At 40.4% G+C, this 19556-nt stretch overlaps 1 protein-coding gene, 1 long non-coding RNA gene and 2 pseudogenes across 2 annotated transcripts; 3 read left to right on the forward strand and 1 right to left on the reverse strand.

Annotated features, from left to right (window-relative positions):
* The first annotated feature begins 1616 nt into the window (after nt 1-1616).
* LOC130536969 (carboxylesterase 5A-like) lies at nt 1617-5258 on the forward strand. The gene is made up of 13 exons (XM_057053338.1): nt 1617-2026; nt 2605-2797; nt 2879-3017; nt 3091-3224; nt 3352-3505; nt 3600-3701; nt 3786-3884; nt 3981-4124; nt 4202-4279; nt 4359-4506; nt 4588-4737; nt 4814-4886; nt 4969-5258. The coding sequence occupies exons 1-13, from the start codon at nt 1954-1956 to the stop codon at nt 5150-5152; spliced, it is 1671 nt and encodes a 556-aa protein (XP_056909318.1). The 5' UTR covers nt 1617-1953; the 3' UTR covers nt 5153-5258.
* Nucleotides 5259-6562: 1304 nt separating this feature from the next.
* Nucleotides 6563-10428, forward strand: LOC130536966 (carboxylesterase 5A-like; annotated as a pseudogene).
* Nucleotides 10429-10532: 104 nt separating this feature from the next.
* LOC130536972 (uncharacterized) lies at nt 10533-12424 on the reverse strand. Its single transcript, XR_008953515.1, has 3 exons — nt 12186-12424; nt 10897-11699; nt 10533-10819 (listed from the first exon to the last, which is right to left on the reverse strand). It is a non-coding gene; the product is annotated as an uncharacterized LOC130536972 (long non-coding RNA).
* A 1303-nt stretch (nt 12425-13727) lies between these two features.
* On the forward strand, nt 13728-19109 carry LOC130536970 (carboxylesterase 5A-like; annotated as a pseudogene).
* The last annotated feature ends 447 nt before the right edge of the window (nt 19110-19556 follow it).

Below are 19556 nucleotides of genomic sequence, written 5' to 3' on the forward strand. Positions count from 1 at the left end.
TACCACTTTTACTGCTTTTACCACACATTAATCTATTCTAGACTAAAGGTTACATTGACAAATAAGATCAGTCACACCAGCACATAACTGACCAGCTATGATGAGATCATTAGTTTGCAGAAGGTGTGTTTTTCTGTGTGTAGGGGTCAGAGTTAAATAACACAGTACTGTCTGCTTTGAGTGTGTGTGTCATTTTAACCATTTAAGGATTGCCAACCTTAACAGAGTCACTGCATATGCCATTTTCTTGTTCCTCCTGTTGGGGCAACTTAAATAGGATTGTATTCTACTAAAAAGAAAGGCCAATTTGTCATCAGTCCATTCAAATAGACATGCAAATTCAGTGACAAGAGTATAAATGACTTAATCATTGTGCTCTTTAAGGTCCTACCTTATCAAGGTTTGTTGTGACTATGTGTAACTCTCAGCAGGTTCTCCAGGAGCATTTCTTCATGCTTATGTATTTTCACTGCTGACTATTACATTAGTGTGATAAACCCCTAAACATAAGATTAAGATTAAGATTAAGATGGACTTTATTCATCCCCGTGGGGAAACTGAATTATAGTATAGTATATTGAATTATAAGAGACCTTAGCAAAGTGTTATATAACAATAGTTTCACTGGATAGTAAATTAGAGCATATGTCAGTCATCACATTAACTCTGAATGTACTGATAGAGGAGTGTTGTACTTTACCATCGTACTTTGTTCCAAGTCTGGGTTGCTCCCTGCGGAGACCCGGACTTGGGCAGGAATCTTTGCAGATGTCACCATGCTGCATCTAACTGCTTTGCATGTTGCTTCAATAGCATGCAACTTTAATTTATTTCAGTTGCTGAGTGACTGACGCATGTGATGTGATAAGCATGTGCTGAGAAAAACAAATAGGGAAATAAAGTTGGTATTTTTAATATATTGACTAACAACTACAAGCCTATTGTAATAATTACTATTATTACTTTCACAAAATATAATGGAGATGGTTGCTACCATTTTTTAATCAGAATACCATCCATTTGTAGACCTTATTTTTAACTTAAGTGTCAAAACTAAGTAGTTTCACATGTTTAATTTCATAAAGCTTATGAGGGATAAAAACAGCGAATATCAGCATTTATTGGATGTGGTGACCATAGCAGTGATATACTATGGCAAGTGCTTACATTTAGGCCCCAAAATGATCATTGCTTTTGTATTTGACGACTCCTCAAAATAAGATAATGTTGTAGTGTTGTTATGATTGTCGGTTAACAGCTCATAGCTGTTCCTTAGCTTCAGTAGCTATTGGGCGGGGAGTCTCTTGGCGGTGTATAATAAAACTTTTTTAAAAAAAACTAAAACCCTTAACTTTCAGCGAGATATTGTTTATGTAAATGTGCATCGTCTTTATTCTTTCACGCCACCGCTTTTACACAAACAGCTGTCCTAAAACATGAAACAAAGCTCAATGCAAGCTACATCCAGTGGTTAGCTTGCTGGAACAGTGCAAATGATATTGGTCTTTCGGGCTAACGAGGCGGCTAGCGTTGATGGGGCCTGACAAACAAAGTTCGTGGAGTGAAAAGAAGAAATAACCATGTTTAAAAAATTTTTGAAATCGCACTTTGTCTCCCTGTGTGCGCGCCATGAATGTACCCTCGAAGATTGGCTTATATTACCGTGTACCGATGAGCTCGTGCCTGCTGGCGGCGCGCGCTCGATAATGGTATAATAAAATAACCACTACCGACAGATGCGGTTGTGTTTGCTATATAGCTACACACACGCAAACATATATGTCACGTCACGAAATAAACCATAAATCATTGTTGCCCCCTCCTACACATACTAGGTTCTCTTTTACATCCTGGGTTCAGCCTTTTCTCGGTCAAAGTTCCTTCTGGAGAACTTTAAAGGAACAGACGCGAACTATCCACTCCTGCAGTTTTCACTCCCCGTGAAGGAACACCATGACTTTCTGTGCGACGAGAAGCTTTGCTTTCATCATCTCTGCTTTCGTGTTATATGTTGCAGCAAACAGTGGTAAGTTAAGAAAATCTTGAATTTAAAAATCTTGAGAGTCCTCTTTATGTTCACAAATAAACCACAACAACAAAGTTGCTACGTCCTCACCAACTACTCACTGTATCTTTTATGACTGGGATAAATAATCATAAATGAATTTGGTTACTTGCGCGACTGATCTCCACATTAATCCATAAGATATTGATTCAGAGAGTTGGACCTTTATGTCTATTGCGCGCACACGCAAACTGTATGCATAAGACAAACTATATGCATACTATGAACTTGAATAATGGATAGAGGAGTCAGATTGATTCTTTGTTTCTTCCTCGGTGCATCTAAACAAACAGATTTTAGTTATTTCCTGCATCTCCTTCAGTGGCAGCTGGTCAATAAGGGGAGTGTTTTTGGTTTTTATTTTAAAAATAGAATTATAAAATCATCAGAAATATTTTTGTGATGGTTATTAAAATACAATTCATACGGAAGAGCCCATAGTAAAAAAAAAAGTTTCACCACCAGACAATGGTCTCATTATTAAATATACTTTTAAAAAAGAAAGAAAAAAAGAAATTCCTAAATGCCTCTATCCACAGCACCTGAAATCCACACAAAGCTGGGCAGCCTGAGAGGTAAGTATGAGAGTGTAAAGGGGAAAGACACTGGGGTCCATGCATACCTGGGTGTGCCGTTTGCAAAGCCACCTGTCGGCCCTGCTCTGAGACTGGCTGCACCTCAGCCTGTGGAGGGTTGGGAAGGAGTGAGAGACGCCACCAAGCAGCCACTGATGTAAGACACTGCTGTTGGATTCACACAACATATGGAATCATCGATATCCCTACCAAGGTCATAAGCATGTCTGTCTTTCAGGTGTGTTCAGGAAGTTGAATATATGGTTGCTATGCTCAAGGCATCCGAAGTAGAAGCAGACATTACGGATATTTCAGAAGACTGCCTTTACCTCAACATTTACACTCCTGCAAACAGACCAGAGAATGCCAAACTCCCAGTAAGAATTTCTGGCCAGTTTAGAATCATTTAGTTACAGTTTTGATTTATCGTGAGCTCTGTTGTTTCAACAGGTTATGGTCTGGATACACGGTGGAGGGTTTGCTTTAGGTTCAGCTTCCATGTTCAGTGGCTCTGCCTTGGCTGCTTACCAAGATGTTGTTGTGGTTGTAATCCAGTACCGTCTAGGACTCCTGGGCTTTCTCAGGTAAAAGATGGAAGCAGTGCTGGTATGAATATTGTAATCTGGTGCTGTGGTTATTGGTCATATCATTTTCCTGCTGCCAGGAAACTGTTGCCAGGAAGATAACGCCTTGTTAGCATGTTCTCTCTAGCACTGGGGATGAGCACATGCCTGGAAACATTGGTTTTTTGGACCAGATCCAGGCTCTGAAATGGGTCCAGGAGCATATTCACAACTTTGGAGGAGACCCAGATTTAGTTACCATATTTGGCGAGTCCGCTGGCGGAGTCAGCGTATCTCTCCTGGTAAGGATCAGTGCTCAGAAGTTTGTGTTGTCTCTGGACAATATGCTGCTTTCAATATATTTATTAATTTGTTGTTGTTTCCTTTGTTGTACAGCTGCTCTCACCGCTCGCCGAGGGCCTTTTCCACCGTGCTATTGCTGAGAGTGGCACTGCTCCAACATATGCACTTGGTCAAGATCCCCTTCCATCATTTCAGGTGAATAAATTGCTTAATGTACATTCATAATTAGGTATATAGTCATAAATCTATTAATCCATCTCTCCGTTTATCCATCCATAGTTGGTCGCAAATGTATCTGGCTGCAGCGCTGAAAGCACAGAAAAGACAGCTGATTGCATCAAGAGCTTGGACATGGAAACCATTGTGACCATAGCTAAGGTGACCTTTTGCAGGAAAAACTTTTACATTTTATAAATTTTTGATTTGTATTTTTTTTAACCATTTTTGTTGTCTCACGCACTTCATTCACTCCAGGAAAACCCAATGCAGTTTTCTTTAATAACTGGTGGAAATTTCCTCCAAAAATCACCAAGCGAGTTGTTCCTTCAGCACCAACTTCTCACAGTGCCTTTTATGACCGGGGTCAATAATCATGAAGGCAGTTTTTTACTTTCTCAGGTAAGAGTCAAAGATTTGAATGATCTCCACATTAGTCCGTAAGATATTGATTCAGTGCTGGATTTGTCCTCCCACAGTTCTTTGCTCCTCCAAACTGGACAGAGGGGATGGACCAGGAGCATGTCTTGGGCATGTTGTCCATGTTCTATCCTGATGTAAGACTGCCAGATGTCTCCTGAGTGATTTTATTATCTTGGTCAAACCTTTGCAAGATATGCTGCTTATTTCCTCCAGCCCAAAGATGAGCAACTCCGAAAACAGATTCTTGATAAATATACTGGATCTGGAGAAGATCGTGTGAAAAATAGAGATGGATTCACTGAGCTGCTCGGAGATGTGCTGTTTGTTATTCCTGCCATTAAGACTGCTAATGCTCACAGAGGTAGGTCACAAATGAAACACAACTGTCACAGTGCAAAAGTGATATAATAACTCTAAAAACGCATTTTATTTTTCCCCATAGATGCTGGTGCCCCTGTGTACCTGTATGAGTTTCAGCATTCCCCCAGTTTTCTAAAAGATAAAAGACCAAGCTTTGTTAGGAGTGACCATGCAGATGAAATATTTTCTGTATTTGGGTATTGCTTTTTAGTTTCTCACGTCAAATTAGGCAGTAAGTTCTATCAATGGTACTACTTCTCCCACCATTTTTTAGTGCAGAAAGAATTTCTGAAAGAATTTTATTTTAGGTACATGCAGTGAAGAAGATGAGCGATTGGACAAAATCATGATGAGCTACTGGGGCAACTTTGCTCGTACAGGGTAGGAATTACAATCACTTGTTAAAAATAATGAGTTAATCAAAAACTACATGCTAACTTGCTCATAATGTGCATGTGTGTAGGTCTCCTAATGGACAGGGCCTTGTCCACTGGCCAAAGTATGGAGAAAAAGAGGACTACCTGGCAATTGATGCAAAGAACCAGAATGTTTTTCAGGGTTTGAAAAAAGACAAATTTGTTGTCCTGACTCAGATTCTTCCAGAGGATGTCAAAGAGCAAAAAGACTTGAGGCACACCGAGTTCTAATTTTTTTTCCCTCAAACATCACTCCATTTCATGTTTCAGTCATTAAATGTAATGTGTCCAGGATGCCCTTCCCACATTTCAAAATAAAACACATTTTGTGAAGTCATATGTAATATTTTAATCCATTTACAATTAAAATGAACACATGCGTGAAAATTAAAGTAAATGCAAAATTAGGACAGCAAACATACACCATTTTACTGTGACAGATGGACAACGAGACCAACAGCACATCTCCAAGTATCTCAGTGAATCCATCTCTATTTTTCCACACAATCTTCTCCAGTTCCAGTATATTCAACAAGAATCTGTTTTCAGAGTTGCTCATCTTTGGGCTGAAGGAAATAAGCAACATATCGTGCAAAGGTTTGACCAAGATAATAAAATCACTCAGGAGACATCTGGCAGTCTTACATCAGGATAGACATGCTCCTGGTCCATTCCCTCTGTCCAATTTGGAGTTGCATAGTACTGTAGGACAGATCCAGCACTGAGTCAATATCTTATGGACTAATGTGGAGATCAGTCGAGCAAGTGAACAAATTCCTTCATGATTATTGACCCCGGTCATAAAAGGCACAGTGAGAAGTTGGTGCAGACGGAGCAATTTGGCCGGCAATTTATTTATTTATTTTCTGAGTAACACACAGAGTGAAATTATCACAATGTGTAACCCCCATTACACTGGAAAATAAAAAATAAAATCCTAGCCACAAGCTCATTCATCATAAAGAAATTTAGTGTCAATCTGGGTTTTTTTCTATATAAAAATAAGAAAAATTTGTTTCTTTCTGGATTTGTTTTTGAGAAAATAAGACAGCGCATTGTGTTTTAAAATTATAATCAGAAATTGCTGACTTCTAACTAGGAAAAAATGATTATCCTGCAGATTTTTGATTTTTTTAAAAAGTGATTAAGTCGTTGTTTTAGCAGCCATTTTCTTTGAAAGGTGTTATCACAGCTTGAAAGAAAAGTAATTACCAGCGGTTTTATATCATTCACGTTACTGCTGACATGCTGATACTTTCTAGGTATTTGGAGCTGCTGTTGTGCCTAATCTGAATTTCAGAATAACGAAGAAAACTCCTTTGCCGTCCGAAAACCATTAAACACCACGGTAACCAATGTAAATAACTCAAATATAGCTTAAAATGTGAAATGCGTTTTAAGTTCTATTTAAGTTATTTACATTAGTAACGGTAACCAATGTAAATAACTCAAATATAACATAAAATGTCAAATGCGTTTTAAGTCCTATTTGAGTTATTTACATTGGTAACGGTAACCAATGTAAATAACTCAAATATAACATAAAATGTCAAATGCGTTTTAAGTCCTATTTGAGTTATTTACATTGGTAACGGTAACCAATGTAAATAACTCAAATATAACATAAAATGTCAAATGCGTTTTATGTTCTATTTGAGTTATTTACATTGGTTACCGTGGTGTCTAATGGCTTTCGGACGGCAACCAATGTAAATAACTCAAATAGAACTTAAAATGTGAAATGCGTTTGTTTCGGAATGTTAAATCCAGTGAACGTGGACTCATCATGTCCTCGAAGCGCTGCACGCTTGGGTCGTGTGGGTCGCCTGAAAGACCTCAAAGCCAATCGGCTGAAACCGAAATTCATACATACACGCACTCATGTACTGCATGCGATAAATGTTTACGTAGTAAAAAAGTTGAATAATAATTTCTGCCTCCTTCTATATCTCCTGAAAGCAAAGTAACGATTGCGCAGCATGAGTTATCTACCCTAGTTTTAAGCACAATGATGTCAACACCTAGAATGAGCAGCCTGTTGCATAATCTAGGTTCAGCCTTTTCTCGGTGAAAGTTCCCGCTGGAGAAGTTTAAAGGAAGAGAGACGAGGTTCCCACTCCTGAAGTTTTCTCAACATGAAGAGGAACACCAGGAGTTTCTGTGAGATGAAAAGTTTTGCTTTTGTTATCTCTGCTTTCCTGTTATGTGTTGCAGCAGACAAATATGGTACGTTTAAAATCTTGAATATTTATCTTGAACATTTTAGATTATATTTATATTCACACATGGCAAAAATATAAACACATGGTGGTGGATGGCCAATAGTGCGCGATAGGGCACAACCCCACATTATTATTTATTTTTTGTGAAAATATATAGAAATGTAAAATCATGGATTGTTTTGAGATGCTGATTGAAATTTACTTCATATAGCACAGAACATTCTAGAAAATGTTTGGCCACAAGACACTAATCTTATTATTACCAAGCAGTTGATTTACTTTTAAAAAGAGAGCATAAAAGAAGGAAATTCCTAAATACCTCTATCCACAGTACCTGAAATCCACACAAAGCTGGGCAGCCTGAGAGGTAAGTATGAGAGTGTAAAGGGGAAAGACACTGGGGTCCATGCATACCTGGGTGTGCCGTTTGCAAAGCCACCTGTCGGTCCTGCTCTGAGACTGGCTGCACCTCAGCCTGGGGAGGGTTGGGAAGGAGTGAGAGACGCCACCAAGCAACCACTGATGTAAGACACTGCTGTTGGATTCACACAACATATGGAATCATCGATATCCCTACCAAGGTCATAAGCATGTCTGTCTTTCAGGTGTGTTCAGGAAGTTGAATATATGGTTGCTATGCTCAAGGCATCCGAAGTAGAAGCAGACATTACGGATATTTCAGAAGACTGCCTTTACCTCAACATTTACACTCCTGCAAACAGACCAGAGAATGCCAAACTCCCAGTAAGAATTTCTGGCCAGTTTAGAATCATTTAGTTACAGTTTTGATTTATCGTGAGCTCTGTTGTTTCAACAGGTTATGGTCTGGATACACGGTGGAGGGTTTGCTTTAGGTTCAGCTTCCATGTTCAGTGGCTCTGCCTTGGCTGCTTACCAAGATGTTGTTGTGGTTGTAATCCAGTACCGTCTAGGACTCCTGGGATTTCTCAGGTAAATGATGGAAGCAGTGCTGGTATGAATATTGTAATCTGGTGCTGTGGTTATCGGTCATATCATTTTCCTGCTGCCAGGAAACTGTTGCCAGGAAGATAACGCCTTGTTTGCATGTTCTCTCTAGCACTGGGGATGAGCACATGCCTGGAAACATTGGTTTTTTTGGACCAGATCCAGGCTCTGAAATGGGTCCAGGAGCATATTCACAACTTTGGAGGAGACCCAGATTTAGTTACAATATTTGGCGAGTCTGCTGGTGGAATAAGCGTATCTCTCCTGGTAAGGATCAGTGCTCAGAAGTTTGTGTTGTCTCTGGACAATATGCTGCTTTCAATATATTTATTAATTTGTTGTTGTTTCCTTTGTTGTACAGCTGCTCTCACCGCTCGCCGAGGGCCTTTTCCACCGTGCTATTGCTGAGAGTGGCACTGCTCCAACATATGCACTTGGTCAAGATCCCCTTCCATCATTTCAGGTGAATAAATTGCTTAATGTACATTCATAATAAGGTATATAGTCATAAATTTATTAATCTATCTCTCTGTTTATCCATCCATAGTTGGTCGCAAATGTATCTGGCTGCAGCGCTGAAAGCACAGAAAAGACAGCTGATTGCATCAAGAGCTTGGACATGGAAACCATTGTGACCATAGCTAAGGTGACCTTTTTTCAGGAAAAACTTTTACATTTTATAAATTTTTTATTTGTATTTTTTTAACCATTTTTGTTGTCTCACGCACTTCATTCACTCCAGGAAAACCCATTGCAGTTTTCTTTAATAACTGGAGGACATTTCCTCCAAAAATCACCAAGTGAGTTGCTCCTTCAGCACCAACTTCTCACAGTGCCTTTTATGACCGGGGTCAATAATCATGAAGGCAGTTTTTTACTTGCTCAGGTAAACATCAAAGATTTGAATGATTTCCACATTAGTCCGTAAGATATTGATTCAGTGCTGGATCTGTCCTCCTACAGTACTTTGCTCCTCCAAACTGGACAGAGGGGATGGACCAGGAGCATGTATTGGGCATGTTGTCCATGTTCTATCCTGATGTAAGACTGCCAGATGCCTCCTGAGTGATTTTATTATCTTGGTCAAACCTTTGCAAGATATGTTGCTTATTTCCTCCAGCCCAAAGATGAGCAACTCCGAAAACAGATTCTTGATAAATATACTGGATCTGGAGAAGATCGTGTGAAAAATAGAGATGGATTCACTGAGCTGCTCGGAGATGTGCTGTTTGTCATTCCTGCCATTAAGACTGCTAATGCTCACAGAGGTAGGTCACAAATGAAACACAACTGTCACAGTGCAAAAGTGATATAATAACTCTAAAAATGCATTTTATTTTTCTCCATAGATGCTGGTGCCCCTGTGTACCTGTATGAGTTTCAGCATTCCCCCAGTTTTCTAAAGGATAAAAGACCAAGCTTTGTTAGGAGTGACCATCTAGATGAAATATTTTCTGTATTTGGGTATTGCTTTTTAGTTTCTCACGTCAAATTAGGCAGTAAGTTCTATCAATGGTACTACTTCTCCCACCATTTTTTAGTGCAGAAAGAATTTCTGAAAGAATTTTATTTTAGGTACATGCAGTGAAGAAGATGAGCGATTGGACAAAATCATGATGAGCTACTGGGGCAACTTTGCTCGTACGGGGTAGGAATTACAATCACTTGTTAAAAATAATGAGTTCATCAAAACGTACATGCTCACTTGCTCATAACATGCATGTGTGTAGGTCTCCTAATGGACAGGGCCTTGTCCACTGGCCAAAGTATGGAGAAAAAGAGGACTACCTGGCAATTGATGCAAAGAACCAGAATGTTTTTCAGGGTTTGAAAAAAGACAAATTTGTTGTCCTGACTCAGATTCTTCCAGAGGATGTCAAAGAGCAAAAAGACACGGGGCACACTGAGTTCTAAATTTATTTATATATTCTGAAATGACACTCCATTTCACATTTCAGTCCTGTACTCATTTGGCCATGTTGCCTTTCCACAATGTCGAAATAAAATACATTTTTTGAAGTCATGAAAATCAAAGTAAATATAGAACAGTTGGACAGAAAGACCGAGCAGCTTGCTAGCCAGGGCGGCTGGGCGAGGATTTGCAGGAAGCGTAGCCCAAACCAAAGGCCCCCAGTGCACCACCAACCGCTTCCCGTGGCTATCCGTTTTACCCGTTGTCAAAGAGCAAAAAGACTCAACGCACATTGAGTTCTAAATGTATTTTTTCTTGAAACATTACTCCATTTCATGTTTCAGTCATGAAATGTCATGTGGCCATGATGCCCTTCCCACATTTCAAAATAAAACACATTTTGTGAAGTTGTGTGTACTATTTTAATCCATTTACAATTAAAATGAACACATGCGTGAAAATTAAAGTAAATGCAAAATTAGGACAGCAAACACACACCGTTTTACTGTGACAGATGGACAACGAGACCAACAGCACATCTCCAAGTATCTCAGTGAATCCATCTCTATTTTTCCACACAATCTTCTCCAGTTCCAGTATATTCAACAAGAATCTGTTTTCGGAGTTGCTCATCTTTGGGCTGAAGGAAATAAGAAACATGCCTCTCAGAGGTTTGAGCAAGTTCCTAAAATTCACATAAGAGACATCTGGCAGTCTTACATCAGGATAGAACATGGACAACATGCCCAAGACATGCTCCTGGTCCATTCCCTCTGTCCAATTTGGAGAAGCAAAGTACTGTAGGAGGACAGATCCACCACTGAGTCAATATCTTATGGACTAATGTGGAGATCAGTCAAATCTTTGATGTTTACCTGCGAGAGTAACCAACTGCTTTTGTGATTATTGACCCCAGTCATAAGGGCACAATGAGAAGTTGGTGCTGAACCAGCAACTTATCCGGTGATGCTTTTTTTATACACCCCCAGAGTGAAATTGCCACCAGGTAGTACCTGTATTACACTGGAAACTAAAAAATTAAATTCAAGCCACAATTTCATATCTATAAAGGGAAAGATTTGTCATTTTTTTGAGTTTCCCTTTTTACAGAGAGTGCTTCACCACAAAATGACCCGAAAGTCTAATGCATTTCCAGTGGACAAAATATGGTTGTTTTGAAAAGAATGGGCACTTTCCTGTAAAATAAGACAGGACATTATGTTTTAAAATTACAATAAACAGATCTAACTGGAAAAAATAAAATTTCTGATTTTTATTTTTTAAAGACATATCAGGAAGTCAATAATTCATTGTTACACATCATGTTCTCAAAGTCCTCCATGTTTGGATTGTGTGAGTCGGCTGAAAGTCTTCACCTCCAACCAGCTGAAACCTCTCTCTCGTCTTAACCACTTTATCTGTTTTGGAGCCATGGGGAGGGTACACAATGGGTGAAGGAAGGGTCCACCCCTGGATGAATCGCCAGTCAATCGCCTCATATAAGCAGTTTTAAGTTTGTTACCTTACTCAGGGGTACCTCTGCAGTGCTCTGAAGGTATTTAGTCACCTTCCTCTACTAACAGAACGCCTATGTTTTGCCTGAGGCTTGAACAAAGAACCCTCCACTTCTCAGGCCAGTCCCCAACAGACTGAGATGCCACCACCCTCCAGCTGGAGCCTGAAATACACAAATGCACACTTACATATAAAGTAAGTGATACATGTGTAGTAATTTAATCAATGAAAAACAAATGTAATCATTATTTCTGCCTCCTACACATGTTGAAAGAAAATAACAATTACACAGCATGAGTTATCGATCTTAGATATCAGTACAGCAATGTCAACAACTAGAGCAGGGTGGCCAACCAGTCAGAGCCCAGAGCCCACATTTTTTACTGTGTCACGCAAAGAGCCACATCATACACATGGGCACACATGAACATCACCTCATCCCTTCCTCACACACACACAGACCTCTGCTTAGCCAGATTTATTGTAAATGTCACACACCAACATGATAATGACAGAATTTGACTTCTACAGACCACGGGCCAGTGATTTTCAACAATGAACATTGTGTGCACTGTCTCACACACACAAACTCTCAATTCAACTAAGTCCACAAACAAAAATATAATTAAAATATCTTTTTTTCTCTTACTATGCATGTTGCTTAGTGGGACTTCTGGCATTCCTTGCTTTGAACAATCCTCTTCAAATCTGGCTTGTATTCAGTTGCTGCCACGCGAAGCAATTCTTTCACATGGGTGTCAGTCACAACAGATCGATGCTTTGATTTCACGTGTTTCAGGGTAGAAAACACAGACTCGCAGACGTATGTTGACCCAAATATTGACAGTATCTTAAGCGCAGCCCGTTTGACATTGGGGTATTTTTCCATTGGCACTCAGGGGTACCTCTGCAGTGCTCTGAAGGTATTTAGTCACCTTCCCCTACTAACAGAACGCCTATGTTTGGCTGAGCTTGAACAAAGAACCCTCCACTTCTCAGGCCAGTCCCCAACAGACTGAGATCCACCACCCCCTCCAGCTGGAGCCTGAAATACACACAAATGCACACTTACATATAAAGTAAGTGATACATGTGTAGTATTTAATCAATGAAACAAATGTAATCATTTTTCTGCCTCCTCCACTGTTGAAAGAAAATAACATTACACACATGAGTTATCGATCTTAGATTCAGTACAGCAATGTCAACAACTAGAGCAGGGGTGGCCAACCAGTCAGAGCCCAGGAGCCACATTTTTTACTGTGTCACCGCAAAGAGCCACATCATACACATGGGCACACATGAACATCACCTCATCCCTTCCTCACACACACAGACCTCTGCTTAGCCATTTATTGTAAATGTCCACACACCAACATGATAATGACAGATTTGACTTCTACAGACCACGGGCCAGTGATTTTCAACCATGAACATTGTTGCACTGTCTCACACACACAAACTCTCAATTCAACTAAGTCCACAAAACAAAAAAATTAAAAATATCTTTTTTTTCTCTTACTATGCATGTTGCTTAGTGGGACTTCTGGCATTCCTTGCTTTGAACAATCCTCTTCAAACACATCTGGCTTGTATTCAGTTGCTGCCAACGCGAAGCAATTCTTTCACATGGGTGTCAGTCCACCAGAACGATGCTTTGATTTCACGTGTTTCAGGGTAGAAAAACACAACTCGCAGACGTATGTTGACCCAAATATGACAGTATCTTAAGCGCGCAGCCCGTTTGACATTGGGGTATTTTTCCATTGGCACACTTTTCCAGAACTCAATGGCCCCTTCCCTTAAAGCAGGTTTCAGTTGGTGCTCCTCACAAAGATCGATAATCACCTGCAGCCTCATCTGTGACTAACGGGGCTTTCAAACAGTGCAGCTCCACATTAAAAGGGGCAACGAGGAATACAATCTGTGGCCTTTTCAGTTGTAGAGTGCAGGTTTTCTTGTTTGGCTGTGCATTTTTCCCTGCCATTTTGAAGGCGAACTTGACACTAATTGTTTACTCAAAAGATCTTGTCCCTACTGAGAAACTTTGCGGTATTTTCATCTAACGCGCATGCGCTTTTGGCGAAAGTACCTACCGTATTGAACTCAAGCGAAGCGAACACGCACATTAAAAAAAACACAAACCCAAACTTCGATATGAACGTTAGAGCCGCATGAAACCAGGCAAAGAGCCGCATGCGGCTCGGGAGCCGCGGGTTGGCCAGGCCTGAACTAGAGGGTAAGACCTGTTTCATAATCTGGGTCCAGCCTCTTGGTCAAAGTTCCCGCTTGGGAGGTTGAAAGTAAGAGAGAGACAGACAAAGTTCCCACTCCACGAAGAGGAACACCATCAGTTTGTGTGAGATGCAACGGTTTGCTTTTGTTATCTCTGCTTTCCTGTTATGTGTAGCAGCAGACAAGTATGGTAAGTATAGACTTTGATTTTTTTTTTCTTGATCAATGCAGATTATATTTATATTGACACACAAATGGCAAAAATATAAACGCATTGAATCAGTGGTGGCTGGCCATTGGAGGGGGGCGACAGGGCACCGCCCTTAAGTATTTCTGATTTATTTGTAAAAAGAGAAATGTGAAATCATTTTGGATTGGTTGTGGATGGTTACTGAATTCGCCTTCATACGGCAGACCATTATAGAAAATGCTTCACCACCAGACACTGGTGTCATTATTACTAAGTGTTACGATCCCGTGGAGACAAGATCAAGGAAACAAATATGCTACCTGTGAAAGCAGGCGAATAGCAGAGAATGAGGACACAATACGTCTTCGTTTACCTCCACTACATTTCTGAGGTCTGATTTACTTCCAGACAACACTTGAATACATCAATCTCTATTTCTTGTTCTAATTTAGCTGCTGCAGTATTCAACAATTTCTCTTCTCTACTTGGAATCAACATTCCTTTACATTGCTCTATTCAAGATCACTCACATTTTCTAAAATATCTGCCTTAGGTAATAATGACTATTTGTAGTGTGTTCCATAAATCCGCATTTTCAACGCTTCACGTGACTGCAGCAATTGTACAGAAAATAAAATGTAGAATGTAGCACCAGACACGGACTCTGTACTGGGAAAAGTTACATTTTGAACAAACACTCATCGGTAAATGTCAAGAACCCCATATTTTCAGTCATTAACACGTCGACTCCTTGTCGAGTGTTGAACTCAGTCAAACTCTCGCTCGTAATTTTTTTGGCTAGCACTAGCATGTTTCATCAACAAATAACTCGGGCGAACCACCGCAACCTCCCCATCTGCATGCGGGTTCACAAACTAAATCACATACAACAATATTTTTGTACCGACACATTTACCGACCTGCTAAAGCAGGCAAATAGCAACGAGGACACCATGCCTCTTCGTTTCCCTCCAGTTATTACAGGGGTGCCCAATACGTCGATCGCAATCTACCAGTCAATCGCCAAGGTACTATTGGTAGCTCGCATGGCAATAAAAAACAAAACGTCAGCCTATCATCCGTCCCATCACTTGATTGATCTACAGGGCAGCCTGCCAGATGACATCTGAAATTTTTTGACATTTGGGTCACTGCGCATGCACAAACAATGGCTCTGAGTGCAGCAAAGCTAACAAGCTAATAAGATTGTTACCGCCAATTTTCCACTTACTTTGTTTTTTCTCTGAAACTGAGGAAAGGGTATAAAAATAAGTGGAGGAGCTGGACCAAGTAAGAGGAATAAAACGTTCATATGGAATGGGAGGATGACTTTCTTTTTTACGATGACATTTTCAAAGTGGGTTTGCCTCATCTGCTAGTATACAACCGCGATACCAAAGAAGGGAAATGCGGAACGGCATTTTTGGACTATTCATGGAAAATACGACACCGAATTCCTGCCGAAAAGCAAGCTGAGAAAGAGAAAGGGGAAGGAACTAAAGTCACAGTTTTTGGGACAGCATTCGTTTATCACAATGGAAGAAAAATACATTATGTTATATTGTTCAACATTTAGTTATGAAACGTACTGTACATCGCAATAAATTGTAAAAATCCTCAATATATTTCTAAACAAATGCAATAGGTTGATCATTTTGACTTGGTCATTTCATAAGTAGCTCGCATGCTTAAAAAAAAAGTGAGTGTGATGGGTATGGTATGGACCCAAGTGCAGTACAAAACAGGCAATGAACTGATGATCAGTTAACAGGTTTATTAACTGTAATCTGGCACACAAAGAACAGTTCGAGGGCGGGGCAGTGGACTTGGTCGAGGCAGGTAAAAGTTCAGTAACTGGGAGGCAGGCAGAATCAGGCAAACAATCCAGAGGGAGACTGGCTGAGCTCGTGGTCAAAACAGAAGACAGAGTTAATTTACCGGGGGTCAGGCAGAACAGGCAGGTCGTACACAGGCAGGGTCGATACCGGGAAGACAGGCAGGAAAACGCTGGAAGGTCTTGCATTGCAGAGAACAATCTGGCACCGAGTGAGTGTGAGGCTGGAGAATATATACTGGTAGGTGAGCTGATTGATGAGTGAGAGCAGGTGTGTGATCAGTGACTGAGAGTGGATGTGGTGATCAGAGGGTGTGGCGTGAGCAGGGCAGTGGAAAAGTACTGAGTCCATGGGCTGGAGCAGAGTGTGACAGTGAGCACCCCTACTTCAGTACATTTCGGAGAAATCGGAAGAAAGTGCGCCTCAATATCGTCCCCCCAGCCCCGAAACACGCAGAGAAAGAACGAATTGTTCTGCCATACTGATTTTCTCAAAATAAAATACATTGTGCAAATATTTTAACAAAATAAATTAAAACATCAAGTCTCAAAAAATAAATCTGGGAATAACAAGCACCTTATATTAACTTTTTTTTTTACAGTAAATGATTCAATGTGGCTTTTCCCCTCAGGGGTGCCCTAAAAGTAAATCAACTACTTTTGTCCACCCACAGCACCTGAAATCCGCACAAAGCTGGGCAGCCTGAGAGGTAAGTATGAGAGTGTAAAGGGGAAAGACACTGGGGTCCATGCATACCTGGGTGTGCCGTTTGCAAAGCCACCTGTCGGCCCTGCTCTGAGACTGGCTGCACCTCAGCCTGTGGAGGGTTGGGAAGGAGTGAGAGACGCCACCAAGCAACCACTGATGTAAGACACTGCTGTTGGATTCACACAACATATGGAATCATTGATATCCCCATTAAGGACATAAACTTGTCTGACTTTTAGGTGTATTCAGGATTTAGAGTTTGCGATGGATGTTGTCAAGGCATTTGGTTTCACAGTAGACCTTCCCGATATTTCAGAAGACTGCCTTTACCTCAATGTTTACACTCCTGCAAACAGACCAGATAATGCCAAACTCCCAGTAAGAATCTGTGGTCAGTTTAGAATCATTTTGTTACTGATTTCACTAATCTTTGTTATTGTTTCAACAGGTTATGGTCTGGATCCATGGTGGAGGATTTGTTTGGGGCTCAGCTTCAACATATAGCGGCTCTGCCTTGGCTGCTTACCAAGATGTTGTTGTGGTTGTAATCCAGTACCGTCTGGGACTCCTGGGATTTCTCAGGTAAGAGATGAAAGCAGTGCTGGGCTGAATATTGTAATCTGGTGCTGTGGTTATAGTTCATATCATTTTCCTGTAGCCAGGCAGATTACACCTTGTTTGCATGTTCTCTCTAGCACTGGGGATGAGCACATGCCAGGAAACAATGGTTTTTTGGATCAGATTCAGGCTCTGAAATGGGTCCAGGAGCATATTCACAACTTTGGAGGAGACCCAGATTTAGTTACCATATTTGGCGAGTCTGCTGGTGGAATAAGCGTATCGCTCCTGGTAAGGATCAGTGCTCAGAAGTTTGTGTTGTCTCTGGACAATGTGCTGCTTTCAATATATTTATTAATTTGTTGTTGTTTTACAGCTGCTCTCACCGCTCTCTGAGGGCCTTTTCCACCGCGCTATTGCTGAGAGTGGCACTGCTGCAATGCAACTACTCGTTCAAGGTGATCCTCAGCCTGCATTACAGGTGAATAAATTTCCTAATCCACAATAATAAGTGTTATTATTAATATAATCTCAATTCGTATAATGGTATTTATTGATTTCTAAAGCTATCTACTTATCCATCCATCCATAGTTAGTCGCAAATGTATCTGGCTGCACCACTGAAAGCACAGAAAAGACGGTTGAATGCATCAAGAACATGGACATGGAAACCACTTTAGCTTTAGCTAAGGTGAGCTTCTGAAAGGAAAATATTGCAATGACTCTTTACTCTTGACTCTGTTGTTTTATAAACTTGCTTCACTTAAGGAAAAAGAACTGAGGTATCCATTAATAACTGATGGATATTTCCTAAAAACAACGTAGAAGAGTTGTTCCTTCAGCACCAACTTCTCGATGTGCCTTTTATGACTGGGGTCAATAATCATGAAGGCGGTTGGTTACTTCCTCAGGTTAGCATCAAATATTTGACTGATCTCCACATTAGTCCATAAGATATTGATTCAATGCTGATCTGTCTTCCTACAGTACTTTGCTCCTCCAAACTGGACAGAGGGGATGGACCAGGAGCATGTCTCGGGCATGTTGTCCATGTTCTATCCTGATGTAAGACTGCCAGATGTCTCCTGAGTGATTTTTTGCTAAAACCTCTGATAGAAATCTCTGATAGATATGCTGCTTATTTCCTCCAGCCCAAAGACGAGCAGCTCCGAAAACAGATTCTTGATAAATATACTGGAACTGGAGAAGATCGTGTGAAAAATAGAGATGGATTCACTGAGATGCTCGGAGATGTGCTGTTTGTTATTCCTGCCATTAAGACTGCTAATGCTCACAGAGGTAGGTCACAAATGAAACACAATTGTCACAGCGCAAAAGTAATATAATAACTCTTAAAACATTTTTTATTCTTCCCCATAGATGCTGGTGCCCCTGTGTACCTGTATGAGTTTCAGCATTCCACCAGTTTTCTAAAAGATAAAAGACCAAGCTTTGTTCGGAGTGACCATCTAGATGAAATATTTTCTGTATTTGGGCTTTGTTTTGCAGTTTCTCACGTCAAATTAAGCAGTAAGGTATTTCAATGGTGCAACTTTTCCTGTCATTTTTCAGTACAAAAAGGATTTCAAGTAATTTTTATTTTAGGTGCATGCAGTGAAGAAGATGAGCGGATGAACAAAATCATGATGAGCTACTGGGGCAACTTTGCTCGTACAGGGTAGGAATTACCATCACTTGTTAAAAATAATGAGTTAATCAAAAACTACTCAATAAAATAAAATGTGCATGTTTGTAGGTCTCCTAATGGACAGGGCCTTGTCCACTGGCCAAAGTATGGAGAAAAAGAGGACTACCTAGCAATTGATGCAAACAACCAGAATGTTTTTCAGGGTTTGAAAAAAGACAAATTTGTTGTCCTGACTCAGACCCCCCTAGAGAACTTCAAAGAGCAAAAAGACTCGAGGCACACCGAGTTCTAATTTTTTTTCCCCTCAAACATCACTCCATTTCATGTTTCAGTCATTAAATGTCATGTGTCCAGGATTCCCTTCCCACATTTCAAAATAAAACACATTTTGTGAAGTCATATGTAATATTTTATTCAATTTACAATTAAAATGAACACATGCATGAAAATTAAATTGGAATGGGGACGACAAATACGTACCGTTTTACTGTGACAGATAGACAACGAGACCAACAGCACATCTCCGAGCACCTCAGTGAATCCATCTCAATCTTCTCCAGTTCCAGTATATTCATCAAGAATTTGTTTTTCAGAGTTGCTCATCTTTGGGCTGGAGGAAATAAGCAACATATTTCTCAGAGGTTTGAGCAAAAAATCACTCAGGAGACATCTGGCAGTCTTGCATCAGGATAAAAAATGGCCAACATGCTCCTGGTCCAATCTCTCTGTCCAGTTTGGAGGAGCAAAGTACTGTAGGAGGACAGATCAGCATTGAATCAATATCTTATGGACTAATGTGGAGATCAGTTGAACAAGTAACCAACTGTCTTCGTGATTATTTACTCC

Source organism: Takifugu flavidus, chromosome 13 (genome assembly GCF_003711565.1).
Source record: "Takifugu flavidus isolate HTHZ2018 chromosome 13, ASM371156v2, whole genome shotgun sequence".
In the NCBI taxonomy this organism is placed as follows: domain Eukaryota; kingdom Metazoa; phylum Chordata; class Actinopteri; order Tetraodontiformes; family Tetraodontidae; genus Takifugu; species Takifugu flavidus.

Excerpts from the sequence above, each read along its gene's own strand:
- LOC130536969 (XM_057053338.1), top strand. The coding sequence starts at position 1,954 with ATGACTTTCTGTGCGACGAGAAGCTTTGCTTTCATCATCTCTGCTTTC. Across the intron at positions 4,125-4,201 it reads GCAGTTTTTTACTTTCTCAG|TTCTTTGCTCCTCCAAACTG; the intron begins GTAAGAGTCAAA and ends GTCCTCCCACAG. Across the intron at positions 4,280-4,358 it reads TGTCCATGTTCTATCCTGAT|CCCAAAGATGAGCAACTCCG; the intron begins GTAAGACTGCCA and ends TATTTCCTCCAG.